Below are 14,263 nucleotides of genomic sequence, written 5' to 3' on the forward strand. Positions count from 1 at the left end.
CGTGAACTCTACGTCTTTGTGCACTACACCTAACCAATCAGAAATATTTATGGGAAGTTTTTTTGTAAAACGTACATCTTTGCACGTTACGCCTAACTGATCAGATTAGATTTACTAGAGGATCTTTATTAAAGTGGACTTCTTTGACCCAAATCATCAGACGTATTTTTAGAGGAGATCTTTTGTGAACTGTACGTCTTTGTGCATTATACCTAACTGATCGAGCATATTTATGGGAAGATCTTTCATAAAACGTCCATCTTTGTGCATTTCTCTTAACCGATTGGACATAGGTATGGGAGGATCTGACGTAATACATACATCTTTGACCTGACTGATGGGTCATATTTATGGGAAGATCTTTTCATGAACTGTACATCTTTGTGCGTGTTACCTAACTGATCAGACACATTTAAGGAAAAGATCTTTCGTAAAAAAAGGCGATCTTTGTGCATTTCCCCTAACTGAATAGACATATTTACGGGGGGGGGGGGGGGGGTCTCTCAAAAAACATACATCTTTGCATGTTACGCTTAAACGATCGGACATATTTATGGGAAGATCTTTTGTAGAATGTTCAGCTATGTGTGATACACCTATATGATAGGACCTATTTATGGGAATTTACACCTAAATGATCAGACATACAGTATCTCACAAAAGTGAGTACACCCCTAACATTTTTGTAAATATTTTATTCTATCTTTTCATGTGACAACACTGAAGAAATGGCACTTTGCTACAATGTAAAGTAGTGAGTGTACAGCTTGTATAACAGTGTAAATTTTCTGTCCCCTCAAAATAACTCAACACACAGCCATTAATGTCTAAACCGCTGGCAACAAAAGTGAGTACACCTCTAAATGAAAATGTCCAAATTGGGCCCAATTAGCCATTTTCCCTCCCTGGTGTCATGTGACTTGTTAGTGTTACAAGGTCTCAGGTGTGAATGGGGAGCAGGCGTGTTAAATTTGTTATCGCTCTCACTCTCTCATACTGGTCACTGGAAGTTCAACATGGTACCTCATGGCAAAGAACTCTCTGAGGATCTTAAAAAAAGAATTGTTGCTCTACATAAAGATGGTCTAGGCCAGGGATCTCCAAACTACGGCCCTCCAGCTGTTGAGTAACTACACATCCCATGAGTAATTGTAAAACTGACATTCACAGACATGACTAGGCATGATGGGAATTGTAGTTCCTGAACAACTGGAGGGCCATAGTTTGGAGATCCCTGGCCTAGGCTATAAGAAGATTGCCAAGACCCTGAAACTGAGCTGCAGCACGGTGGCCAAGACCATACAGTGGTTTAACAGGACAGGTTCCACTCAGAACAGGCCTCGCCATGGTCGACCAAAGAAGTTGAATGCATGTGCTCAGCGTCATATCCAGAGGTTGTCTTTGGGAAATAGACGTATGAGTGCTGCCAGCATTCGTGGGGGGTCAGCCTGTCAGTGCTCAGGCCATACGCCAAACACTGCATCAAATTGGTCTGCATGGCTGTCGTCCCAGAAGGAAGCCTCTTCTATAGATGATGCACAAAAAAGCCTGCAAACAGTTTGCTGAAGACAAGCAGACTAAGGACATGGATTACTGGAACCATGTCCTGTGGTCTGATGAACAAAGATAAGCTTATTTGGTTCAGATGGTGTCAAGCGTGTGTGGCGGCAACCAGGTGAGAAGTACAAAGACAAATGTGTCTTGCCTACAATCAAGCATGGTGGTGGGAGTGTCATGGTCTGGGGCTGCATGAGTGCTGCCAGCTCTGGGGAGCTACAGTTCATTGAGGGAACCATGAATGCTAACATGTACTGTGACATACTGAAGCAGAGCATGATCCCCTCCCTTCAGAGACTTGGCTGCAGGGCAGTATTCCAACATAATGACCCCAAACACACCTCCAAGATAACCACTGCCTTGCTAAAGAAGATGAGGGTAAAGGTGATGGACTGGCCAAGCATGTCTCCAGATCTAAACCCTATTGAGCATCTGTGGGGCATCCTCAAATGGAAGGTGGAGGAGCGCAAGATCTCTAACATGCACCAGCTCCGTGATGTTGTCATGAAGGAGTGGAAGAGGAGTCCAGTGGAAACCTGTGAAGCTCTGGTGAGCTCCATGCCCAAGAGGGTTAAGGCAGTGCTGGAAAATAATGGTGGCCACACAAAGTATTGACACTTTGGGCCCAATTTGGACATTTTCACTTAGGGGTGTACTCACTTTTGTTGCCAGCGGTTTAGACATTAATGGCTGTGTGTTGAGTTATTTTGAGGGGACAGCAAATTTACACTGTTATACAAGCTGTACACTCACTACTTTACATTGTAGCAAAGTGTCATTTCTTCAGTGTTGTCACATGAAAAGATAGCATAAAATATTTACAAAAATGTGAGGGGTGTACTCACTTTTGTGAGATACTGTACATACAGGAGGGTCTTTCATAAAACCTTCATCTTTGTGCGTTTCCAATAACAGATCGTACATATTTATGGGAGGATCTTTCGCAAAATGCCGATATTTTTGCGTTTCCCCTAACTGATCGGACATATTTACAGAGGGATCTTTCAATAAGACGTACACCTTTACATGTTATCCCTAAACGATTGGACATATTTATGAGAAGATCTTTTGTGAATTGTGTATGTCTGTGTGCATCACTCCTAGCCAATCAGATGTATTCATGGGAAGATCTTTTGTGAACTGTACGTCTTTGTGCGTTATACCTAACCGATTGGACATATTTACGGGAAGATCTTTTCGAAAAAACTTACATCTTTGCATATTACGCCTAAACATTTGGACATATTTATGGGAAGATCTTTCGTAAACCATGCGCATCTCTGTGCGTTTCATTTATACGATCAGACATATGTACAGTAAGATCTTTTTATGGACTGCGCGTCTTTGTGCGTTATACCTAACTGATCGGACATATTTACGGGGAGATATTTTCCAAAAACCTACATTGTGTTACGCCTAAACAATCGGACATATTTATGGGAAGTCCTTTGGTGTGCGTCCTTGTGCATACAGTTCATGAAAAGATCTTCCCGTAAATATGTCCGATCGTGTAGGTGTAACATGCAAAGATGTAGGTTTTTTTCCGAAAAGATCTCCCTCGTAAATATGACCGATCGTTTAGGTGGAATGCACAAAAGATGTACACGGTCGTACATATTTACAGGGAGATGTTACATCTTTTTACGCCTAAAACAAATCGGACATATATACAGGAGGACCTTTGGTGAACCGTGTACGTCTGTGTGCGTTACATCTATCCGGACATATTTGTGGGGCCCTCTTTCGTAAAATGTTCATCTATGCGTGATGCACCTAAACAATCGGACATATTTATGGCAGGATCTTTCGTGAACCGTGTACGTCTTTGTGTGTTACACCTTTCCAGACATATTTATGAAGTGTACGTCTTTGTGCGTTACGTCTATCCGGACATATTTATGGGGCCATCTTTTGTAGAATGTTCATCTATGTGTGATGCACCTAAACGATCGGACATATTTACATGAACTGTGTACGTCTTTGCGCGTTACGTCTATCCGGACATATTTATGGGGCGATCTTTCATAAAATGTTCATCTATGTGTGAAGCACCTAACCAATCGGACATATTTATGGGAGGATTTTCCATGAACCGTGTACGTCTGTGTGCGTTACACCTATCCGGACATATTTATGAAGTATACGTCTTTGCGCGTTACGTCTATCCGGACATATTTATGGGGCGATCTTTCATAAAATGTTCATCTATGTGTGAAGCACCTAACCAATCGGACATATTTATGGGAGGATTTTCCATGAACCGTGTACGTCTGTGTGCGTTACACCTATCCGGACATATTTATGAAGTATACGTCTTTGCGCGTTACGTCTATCCGGACATATTTATGGGGCGATCTTTCATAAAATGTTCACCTATGTGTGATGCACTTAACCGATCGGACATATTTATGGGAACCGTGTACGTCTTTGTGCGTTACACCTATCCGGACATATTTATGGGGCCATCTTTTGTAGAATGTTCATCCATGTGTGATACACCTAACCAATCGAACATATTTACGTGAACCGTGTACGTCTTTGTGCGTTACGCCTTTCCAGACATATTTATGGGGCAATCTTTCGTAGAATGTTCGTCTATGTGTGATACACCTAAACAATCGGACATATTTATGGGAGGATCTTTGGTGAACCGTGTACGTCTTTGCGCATTACACCTATCCGGACATATTTATGGGGCCATCTTTTGTAGAATGTTCATCTATGATGCACCTAACCGAACGGACATATTTACGTGAACGGTGTACGTCTTTGTGCGTTACATCTATCCAGACATATTTATGGGGCCATCTTTTATAAAATGTTTACCTATGTGTGATGCACCTAACCGAACGAACATATTTATGGGAGGATCTTTCGTGATCCGTGTACGACGTCGGTGTGTGTTACACCTATCCAGACATATTTATGGGGCCATCCTTTGTACAATGTTCATCTATGTGTGAAACACCTAAATGATCGGATATATTTATGGGAGGATCTTTCATGAACCGTGTACGTCTGTGTGTGCGTTACACCTTTCCAGACATATTTATGAAGTGTACGTCTTTGCGCGTTACGTCTATCCGGACATATTTATGGGGCGATCTTTCATAAAATGTTCATCTATGTGTGATGCACCTAACCGATCGGGCATATTTATGGGAACCGTGTACGACTTTGTGCGTTACACCTATCCGGACATATTTATGGGGCCATCTTTTGTAGAAAGTTCTTCTATGTGTGATGCACCTAAACAATTGGACATATTTATGGGAGGTTCCTTGTGAACCGTGTACGTCTTTGTGTGTTACACCTTTCCAGACATATTTATGAAGTGAACGTCTTTGCGCGTTACATCTATCCGGACATATTTATGGGGCGATCTTTTGTAGACTGTTCATCTATGTGTGATGCACCTAAACAATCAGACATATTTATGGGAGGATCTTTCGTGAACCGTGTACGTCTTTGTGCGTTACATCTATCCGGACATATTTATGGGGCGATCTTTCATAAAATGTTCATCCATGTGTGATACACCTAACCGATCGGACATATTTACATGAACCGTGTACGTCTTTGTGCCTTACACCTATCCGGACATATTTATGGGGCCATCTTTCGTAAAATGTTCATCCATGTGTGCTGCACCTAACCGATCGGACATATTTATGGGAGGATCTTTGGTGAACCGTGTATGTCTTTGCGCATTACACCTACCCGGACATATTTATGGGGCCATCTTTTGTAGAATGTTCATCCATGTGTAATACACCTAACCGAACGGGCATATTTATGAGAGGATCTTTGGTGAACCCTGTACGACGTCTGTGTGTGTTACACCTATCCAGTCATATTTATGGGGCCATCTTCCGTAAAATGCTCATCTATGTGTGATAGACCTAAAAGATCGGACACATTTATGGGAGGTTCTTTGGTGAACCGTGTACAACGTCTTTGTGCGTTACGTCTATCCGGACATATTTATGGGGCCATCTCCCGTAAAACGTTCATCCATGTGTGATACACTTAACCAAACGGACATATTTATGGGAGGTTCTTTGGTGAACCGTGTACGACGTCTGTGTGCGTAACACCTTTTCCGGACATATTTATGAAGTGTACATCTTTGCGCGTTACGTCTATCCGGACATCTTTATGGGGCCATCTTTTGTAGAATGTTCATCTATGTGTGATACACCTAAACGATCGGACATATTTATGGGAGGATCTTTGGTGAACCGTGTACGACGTATTTGTATGTTACACCTATCCGGACATATTTATGGGGCCATGTTTCGTAAAATGCTCATCTATGTGTGATGCACCTAACCGATCGGACATATTTACGTGAAACGTGTACGTCTGTGTGTGTTACGTTTATCCTGACATATTTATGGGGCCATCTTCCGTAAAACGTTCATCTATGAGTGATACACCTAACCGAACGGACATATGTATGGGAGGATCTTTGGTGAACCGTGTACAACGTCTGTGTGTGTTACACCTATCCGGACATATTTATGGGTCCATCTTCCGTAAAACGTTCATCTATGTGTGATACACCTAACCGAATGGACATATTTATGGGAGATTCTTTGGTGAACGGTGTACGACGTCTACGTGCGTAACACCTTTTCCGGACATATTTATGAAGTGTACATCTTTGCGCGTTACGTCTATCCGGACATATTTATGGGGCCATCTTTTGTAGAATGTTCATCTATGTGTGATACACCTAAACGATCGGACATATTTATGGGAGGATCTATGGTGAACCGTGTACGACGTATTTGTGTGTTACACCTATCCGGACATATTTATGAAGTGTACATCTTTGCGCGTTACGTCTATCCGGACATATTTATGGGGCCATCTTTTGTAAAATGCTCATCTATGTGTGATACACCTAAACGATCGGACATATGTATGGGAGGATCTTTGGTGAACCGTGTACGACGTCCGTGTGTGTTACACCTATCCGGACATATTTATGGGGCCATCTTCCGTAAAACGTTCATCTATGTGTGAAACACCTAACCGATCGGACATATTTATGTGAAACGTGTACGTCTGTGTGTGTTATGTCTATCCGGACATATTTATGGGGCCATCTTTTGTAAAATGTTCAGCTATGTGTGATACACCTAACCGAACGGACATATGTATGGGAGGATCTTTGGTGAACCGTGTACGACGTCCGTGTGTGTTACACCTATCCGGACATATTTATGGGTCCATCTTCCGTAAAACGTTCATCTATGTGTGATACACCTAACCGAACGGACATATTTATGGGAGATTCTTTGGTGAACCGTGTACGACGTCTAAGTGCGTAACACCTTTTCCGGACATATTTATGAAGTGTACATCTTTGCGCGTTACGTCTATCCGAACATATTTATGGGCCATCTTTTGTAGAATGTTCATCTATGTGTGATACACCTAAACGATCGGACATATTTATGGGAGGATCTATGGTGAACCGTGTAGGACGTATTTGTATGTTACACCTATCCGGACATATTTATGAAGTGTACATCTTTGCGCGTTACGTCTATCCGAACATATTTATGGGGCCATCTTTTGTAGAATGTTCATCTATGTGTGATACACCTAAACGATCGGACATATTTATGGGAGGATCTATGGTGAACCGTGTAGGACGTATTTGTATGTTACACCTATCCGGACATATTTATGAAGTGTACATCTTTGCGCGTTACGTCTATCCGGACATATTTATGGGGCCATCTTTTGTAAAATGTTCAGCTATGTGTGATACGCCTAAACGATCGGACATATGTATGGGAGGATCTTTGGTGAACCGTGTACGACGTCCGTGTGTGTTACACCTATCCAGACATATTTATGGGGCCATCTTCCGTAAAACGTTCATCTATGTGTGATACACCTAACCGATCGGACTTATTTACGTGAAACGTGTACGTCTGTGTGTGTTACGTCTATCCGGACATATTTATGGGGCCATCTTCCGTAAAACGTTCATCTATGAGTGATACACCTAACCGAACGGACATATGTATGGGAGGATCTTTGGTGAACCGTGTACAACGTCCGTGTGTGTTACACCTATCCGGACATATTTATGGGGCCATCTTCCGTAAAACGCTCACCTATGTGTGATACACCTAACCGAACTGACATATTTATGGGAGATTCTTTGGTGAACCGTGTACGACGTCTGTGTGCGTAACATCTTTTCCGGACATATTTATGAAGTGTACGTCTTTGCGCGTTACGTCTATCCGGACATATTTATGGGGCCATCTTTTGTAGAATGTTCATCTATGTGTGATACACCTAAACGATCGGACATATTTATTGGAGGATCTTTGGTGAACCGTGTACGACGTATTTGTGTGTTACACCTATCCGGACATATTTATGAAGTGTACATCTTTGCGCGTTACGTCTATCCAGAAATATTTATGGGGCCATCTTTTGTAAAATGTTCAGCTATGTGTGATACACCTAAACGATCGGACATATGTATGGGAGGATCTTTGGTGAACCGTGTACAACGTCCGTGTGTGTTACACCTATCCGGACATATTTATGGGGCCATCTTCCGTAAAACTTTCATCTATGTGTGATACACCTAACCGATCGGACATATTTACGTGAAACGTGTACGTCTGTGTGTGTTACGTCTATCCTGACATATTTATGGGGCCATCTTCCGTAAAACGTACATCTATGAGTGATACACCTAACCGAACGGACATATGTATGGGGGGATCTTTGGTGAACCGTGTACGACGTCCGTGTGTGTTACACCTATCCGGACATATTTATGGGGCCATCTTCCGTAAAACGCTCATCTATGTGTGATACACCTAACCGAACTGACATATTTATGGGGCCATCTTCCGTAAAACGTTCATCTATGAGTGATACACCTAACCGAACGGACATATGTATGGGAGGATCTTTGGTGAACTGTGTACGACGTCCGTGTGTGTTACACCTATCCGGACATATTTATGGGGCCATCTTCCGTAAAACGCTCATCTATGTGTGATACACCTAACCGAACGGACATATTTATGGGGCCATCTTCCGTAAAATGCTCATCTATGTGTGATACACCTAAACTATCGGACATATTTATGGGAGGATCTTTGGTGAACCGTGTACGACGTATTTGTGTGTTACACCTATCCGGACATATTTATGGGGCCATCTTCCGTAAAACGCTCATCTATGTGTGATACACCTAACCGATCGGACATATTTATGGGAGGATCTTTGGTGAACCGTGTACGACGTCTGTGTACGTAACACCTTTTCCGGACATATTTATGAAGTGTGACCACCTCAGCACTCCCTGACCACTTCTCTCTCTCTGTGGTGGGAACGTTCCCGCTATATAAAGGTGAAGGGACAGACCGCACCACCCTGACAGAATGGAGGGGGGGGGGATGAGGTGGAGGGGGGGGGGTTCTGCCGTCACCAAGTCACACAATAGGGGGGACACACGGCTCGTGTCCCCTCACCCAACCCCCCTCCCCTCACAGATAGTGAGCCCGTCCATCGGTTAATGTTCAGTGAAAGCCGCCCCCGCACTGTACACTGTCTGCCCCCCCTCCCCTCCCCTCCCCCCCTCCGTTTACCTGCGGCAGCTGCGGGCACGTCGTCGGTCCCCTCACTCCCCGGCTCCCCCGGGGCCTCCGGCGGGTAGAGGAGGCTGGGGCTATGGCGCCCCGGAGCGCCTCCGTCGCCTTCTTCCTCCTCCCCCTCTTCTTCTATTTCTTCCTCGTCGCCTTCCCTGCCGCCTTCTTCTCCTTCTTCATCCTCCTCGTCCTCTTCCTCCTCCTCCTCCTCCTTCTCGCCGTCCCCCTCTTCGGACACGGCCATCTCCTCTTCTTCTTCTTCTTCCTCCTCTTCCTCGTCGTCCCTCAGCGGGGAAGAGGAGGACGCCATCTCCGCCAAAAAAAAAAAAAAAACAACAACAAAAAAAGAAGAAGAGAGAATAAAACTTTTTTTTTTTTTCCTTGTCACCCTCAGGGGCGCCCCGGGGGAGCCCTCATCCGACCACTTTCACCCGCCGAGGAGAAGGGAAAAAAAAAAGCCCGCCAATTTTTTTTACCTCACGAAATCAATCAAAAACGTCATAAAAAACACCTTTTCCCGCCGATTTAGGGGGGACTTTACCTCAGAAAAACGAAGTGTGTCAACAAAAAAGATGGAATAAAGAAAAGAAAAAAAAATCTGCTTTCCTTTGTCTGAAAAACATAAATAAATAATAAAAAAAAAAAGACACCCTCCTCCTCCCCTCTCTGCTCCCAAAAAAAAAGTTGAGAGGAGGTGAAGGGGTTAAAAAAAAAAGAGCAGTATTAAAAATGGTATTAAAAAAAAGAAGAGAGGGATTTATTTTTATTCAGATCAAATAGGAAAAGTTGACAGGGAACCAAGATGGCCGCCCCTTCAATTATTATATGTAAAGTTAAAAAAAAAATAATAAAATGAGGCTGTGTGAGATATTTATAAACCTTCCTCATCCCTCCCCCACCTGAATCACACAGCAGCTACTCCCCCTTTTATTAAGACCATTTCTATTATACACAGCGGCGGCGGCAGCAGCCTCCTTCCTTCTCTCTCTCTCTCTCTCTCTCTCTCCCTCTCTGTGTGGAAAGAGACGCACAAAATGGCTGGGGGCAGCTGGCACAATTCTACAAAAAAATATATGTGGAGAGATATGATATGTGACCAGGCATAGAATAGGTGGGTGGGGCTGTTTGTGTCAATATGTGGCTAGACACATTGAAATGTACGGCCGAGCAGAGGCAGACGTGAGAGAAGAAGAAGAAGGTGGGGGGAGAAAAATTGCAAAAAAAAAGCGAGAGCTATGAATATGTAAAAGAAGAAGAATTTGTAGGCAGCTGTGATTTTTTTTTTTTCACAAGCAGTTTATATTTTTTTTGTAGTGCACTACAAAGTTTTTTCCTCCTTTTTTTTTTATTTTTTTATTCCTCCTCCTTGCCCTAGGAAGTCATGAGGTGAAGGTCTACAGGGGGGGGGGGTCACCACTTCTCGAAAACGAGAATGTTCAAAGTGAGAAGTGCGTCACAGCACACCAAGGATCTCCAAAGCAGGTCCGCACATCACCAGCACAACAAGGATCTCCAAAGCAGGTCCGCACATCACCAGCACACCAAGGATCTCCAAAGCAGGTCCACACATCACCAGCACACCAAGGATCTCCAAAGCAGGTCCGCACATCACCAGCACACCAAGGATCTCCAAAGCAGGTCCGCACATCACCAGCACACCAAGGATCTCCAAAGCAGGTCCGCACATCACCAGCACACCAAGGATCTCCAAAGCAGGTCCGCACATCACCAGCACACCAAGGATCTCCAAAGCAGGTCCGCACATCACCAGCACACCAAGGATCTCCAAAGCAGGTCCGCACATCACCAGCACACCAAGGATCTCCAAAGCAGGTCCGCACATCACCAGCACACCAAGGATCTCCAAAGCAGGTCCGCACATCACCAGCACACCAAGGATCTCCAAAGCAGGTCCGCACATCACCAGCACACCAAGGATCTCCCTAAAGCAGGTCCGCAGCTTCGGCGGTGGTTATAATAGCAACGTTTCCGGGGACCCCCTTTCTCAATTTGAACATTCTCGCTTCCACATCATGTGGACGCCACAGCACCCTTCTATACCTCTAAATTTCTCTTTTTTTTTTTTTATTCTCCCTCCTTGCCCTAGGAAGTCATGAGGTGAAGGTCTACAAGGGAGGTCACCACTTCTCGAAACGAGAATGTTCAAAGTGAGAAAAGTACATCGCCAGCAAACCAAGGATCTCCAAAGCAGGTCCGCAGCTTCGGCGGTGGTTATAAAAGCAAGGTTTCCGGGGGGGTCCCCCTTTCTCGCTTTGAACATTCTCGCTTCCACACCATGTGGACGCCACAGCACCCTTCTATACCTTCAAATTTTTCTTTTTTATTTTTATTCTCCGCCTTGCCCTAGGAAGTCTTGAGATGAAGGTCTACAAGGGGGGTCACCACTTCTCGAAACGAGAATGTTCAAAGTGAGAAGTATGTTGCCAGCACAACAAGGAATTCCAAAACAGGTCTAAAGCTTCAGCGATGGTTATAATGGCGAAGTTTCAGGACCCCTTTCTCGCTTTGAACATTCTCACTTCCACACCACGTGGACGCCACAGCACCCTTCTATACTTCCAAATGTTTCTTTTTTTTTTTTATTCTCCACCTTGCCCTAGAAAGTCATGAGAAGAAGGTCTACAAGGGGGGGTCACCACTTCTCGGAACGAAAATGTTCAAAGTGAGAAGTATGTTGCCAGCACACCAAGGAATTCCAAAACAGGTCCAAAGCTTCAGCAGTGATTATAATAGCGAAGTTTTGGGACCCCATTCTGGCTTTGAACATTCTCGCTTCCAAACCACGTGGAAGTCATAAGATGAAGCTCTGAAAACGGGGGTCACCACTTTTTGAAACGAGAATGTTCAAAGTGAGAAAAGTACATCACCAGCACATCAAGGATCTCCAAAGCAGGTCCGCAGCTTAGGCGGTGGTTATAATAGCAATGTTTCCGGGGAACCTCTTTCTCGATTTGAACATTCTCGCTTCCACACCATGTGTATGCCACAGCACCCTTCTGTACCTCCAAATTTTTCTTTTTTTTTTTTTATTCTCCGCCTTGCCCTAGAAAGTCATGAGAAGGAAGGTCTACAAGGGGGTAACCACTTCTTGAAACGTGAATGTTCAAAGTAAGAAGTATGTTGCCAGTACACCAAGGAATTCCAAAACAGGTCCAAAGCTTCGGCGGTGGTTCTAATAGCAATGTTCTGGGACCCCTTTCTCGCTTTGAACATTCTCACTTTCAAACCACGTGGAAGTCATAAGATGAAGGTCTGCAAAGGGGGGTCACCACTTCTGGAAACGAGAATGTTCAAAGTGAGAAGTACGTCACCAGCACACCAAGGATCTCCAAAACAGGTCTGCAGCTATGGTGGTGGTTATAATACATACGTTTCGGGAACCCTTTCTCGCTTTGAAAATTCTCGCTTCCAAACCATGTGGTCCCAACAGCACCTGTCTATACCTCCAGTTTTTTTTTTATTCCCCCTCCATGCCCTAGGAAGTCATGAGATGAAGGTCTACAAGGGGGGGTCACCACTCCTCAATACGAGAATGTTCAAAGTGAGATGTATGTCACCAGCACACCAAGGAATTCCAAAACAGGTCCTCAGCTTTGGCGGTGGTTATAATAGCAACGTTTATTTGAGGGGGACCACTTTCTCGCTTTGAACATTCTCACTTCCAAACCACGTGGTCACCACAGCACCTGGGAAAACCCGCATTCCAATTTGCATATGTGTGAACCCGGCCTAATTCCCCTCCTTGCACCAGGAAGTCATGAGATGAAGGTCTACAAGGGGGGTCACCACTTCTCGAAATGAGAATGTTCAAAGAGAAGTACATCGAAGCACACCAAAGAATTTGAAAACAAGTCCGCAGCTTCAGCACTGGTTATAATAGTGTTCCAGGACCCCTTTTCGCTTCGAACATTCTTGCTTCCAAACCATGTGGTCCCCACAGCACCCGTTTATACCTCCAGACAGTTTCAGGAACATGTGCGCTGGGAATATCGTATTGTTTCAGGAATGTGTGCGTTGGGAATATCGTACTTGACCTTCTCGAAATGTGCAGGTTTGGGGACCCATACCCACAAGCATGTCAAACTTTATATTTAATGTAGTGCAGCACAAAGTTTTTTCTTTTTCTTTTTTTTTTTTTAGGCCAGGTTCACATATGTTGCGGCCGCGGGGTCCAGTGCATCACTGTTCACAGATTCAGGTGCGATATTTTGCCTGAATTTGCACCTCAATTGGAACCTAAGACACATAGGACCCTTTTTAAATGTGGACCACGCCCACCCCGGAGCTGTGTGAACCGACTCCGTTGAGAGCCGGTCATGCGAATTGGATGCAGAGAAACGCATATGTGTGAACCCGGCCTAATTTGCCTCCTTGCCCTAGAAAGTTATGAGATGAAGGTCTATGAAGGGGGTTACCACTTCTCGAAACAAGAATGTTCAAAGTGAGAAGTATGTCACCAGCACACCAAGGAATTCCAAAAAAGGTCTGAAGCTTCAGTGGTGGTTATATAGCGTCGTTCCGGGACCCCTTTCTCGCTTTGATCATTCTCGCTTCCAAACCACGTGGTCGCCACAGCACCCTTCTATACCTCCAGTTTTTTCTTCTTTTTTTTTTTTCTCCACCTTGCCCTAGGAAGTCATGAGAAGAAGGTCTACGAGGGTGTCACCACTTCTTGAAACAAGAATGTTCAAAGTGTTCAAAGAAGTATGTCACCAGCACACCAAGGAATTCCAAAACAGGTCCAAAGCTTTAGCAGTGGTTATAATAGCAACATTTCGGGACCCCTTTCTCACTTTGAAAATACCACATGGTCGCTACAGCACCTGTCTATACCTTCAGTTTTTCTATTTTTTTATTCTCCTCCTTGCCCTAGGAAGTCATGAGACAAAGGTCTATTAGGGGGTCACAACTTCTCGAAATGACAATGTTCAAAGTGAGAAGTATATCACCAGCACACCAAGGAATTCCAAAACAGGTCCACAGCTTCGGTGGTGGTTATAATAGCGACGTTTAGGGACACCTTTCTCGCTTTGAGCGTTCTCGCTTTC

At 44.2% G+C, this 14,263-nt stretch overlaps 1 protein-coding gene across 3 annotated transcripts in view; it reads right to left on the minus strand.

The window, feature by feature from the left end:
- Positions 1 to 9,819, minus strand: part of CHD3 (chromodomain helicase DNA binding protein 3) — a 153,227-nt gene extending 143,408 nt beyond the window's left edge. For 2 of the 3 annotated variants that reach the window (XM_073622962.1, XM_073622963.1), the window contains exon 1: positions 9,195 to 9,819. In XM_073622962.1, the coding sequence (XP_073479063.1) occupies positions 9,195 to 9,504 (310 nt within the window). In that variant the 5' untranslated portion in view covers positions 9,505 to 9,819. The remainder of the gene's footprint in view (positions 1 to 9,194) is intronic. The other variant, XM_073622961.1, reaches the window with a different exon arrangement.
- Between the last annotated feature and the right edge of the window lie 4,444 nt (positions 9,820 to 14,263).

Source organism: Aquarana catesbeiana, linkage group LG03, assembly GCF_042186555.1.
Source record: "Aquarana catesbeiana isolate 2022-GZ linkage group LG03, ASM4218655v1, whole genome shotgun sequence".
NCBI lineage: Eukaryota > Metazoa > Chordata > Amphibia > Anura > Ranidae > Aquarana > Aquarana catesbeiana.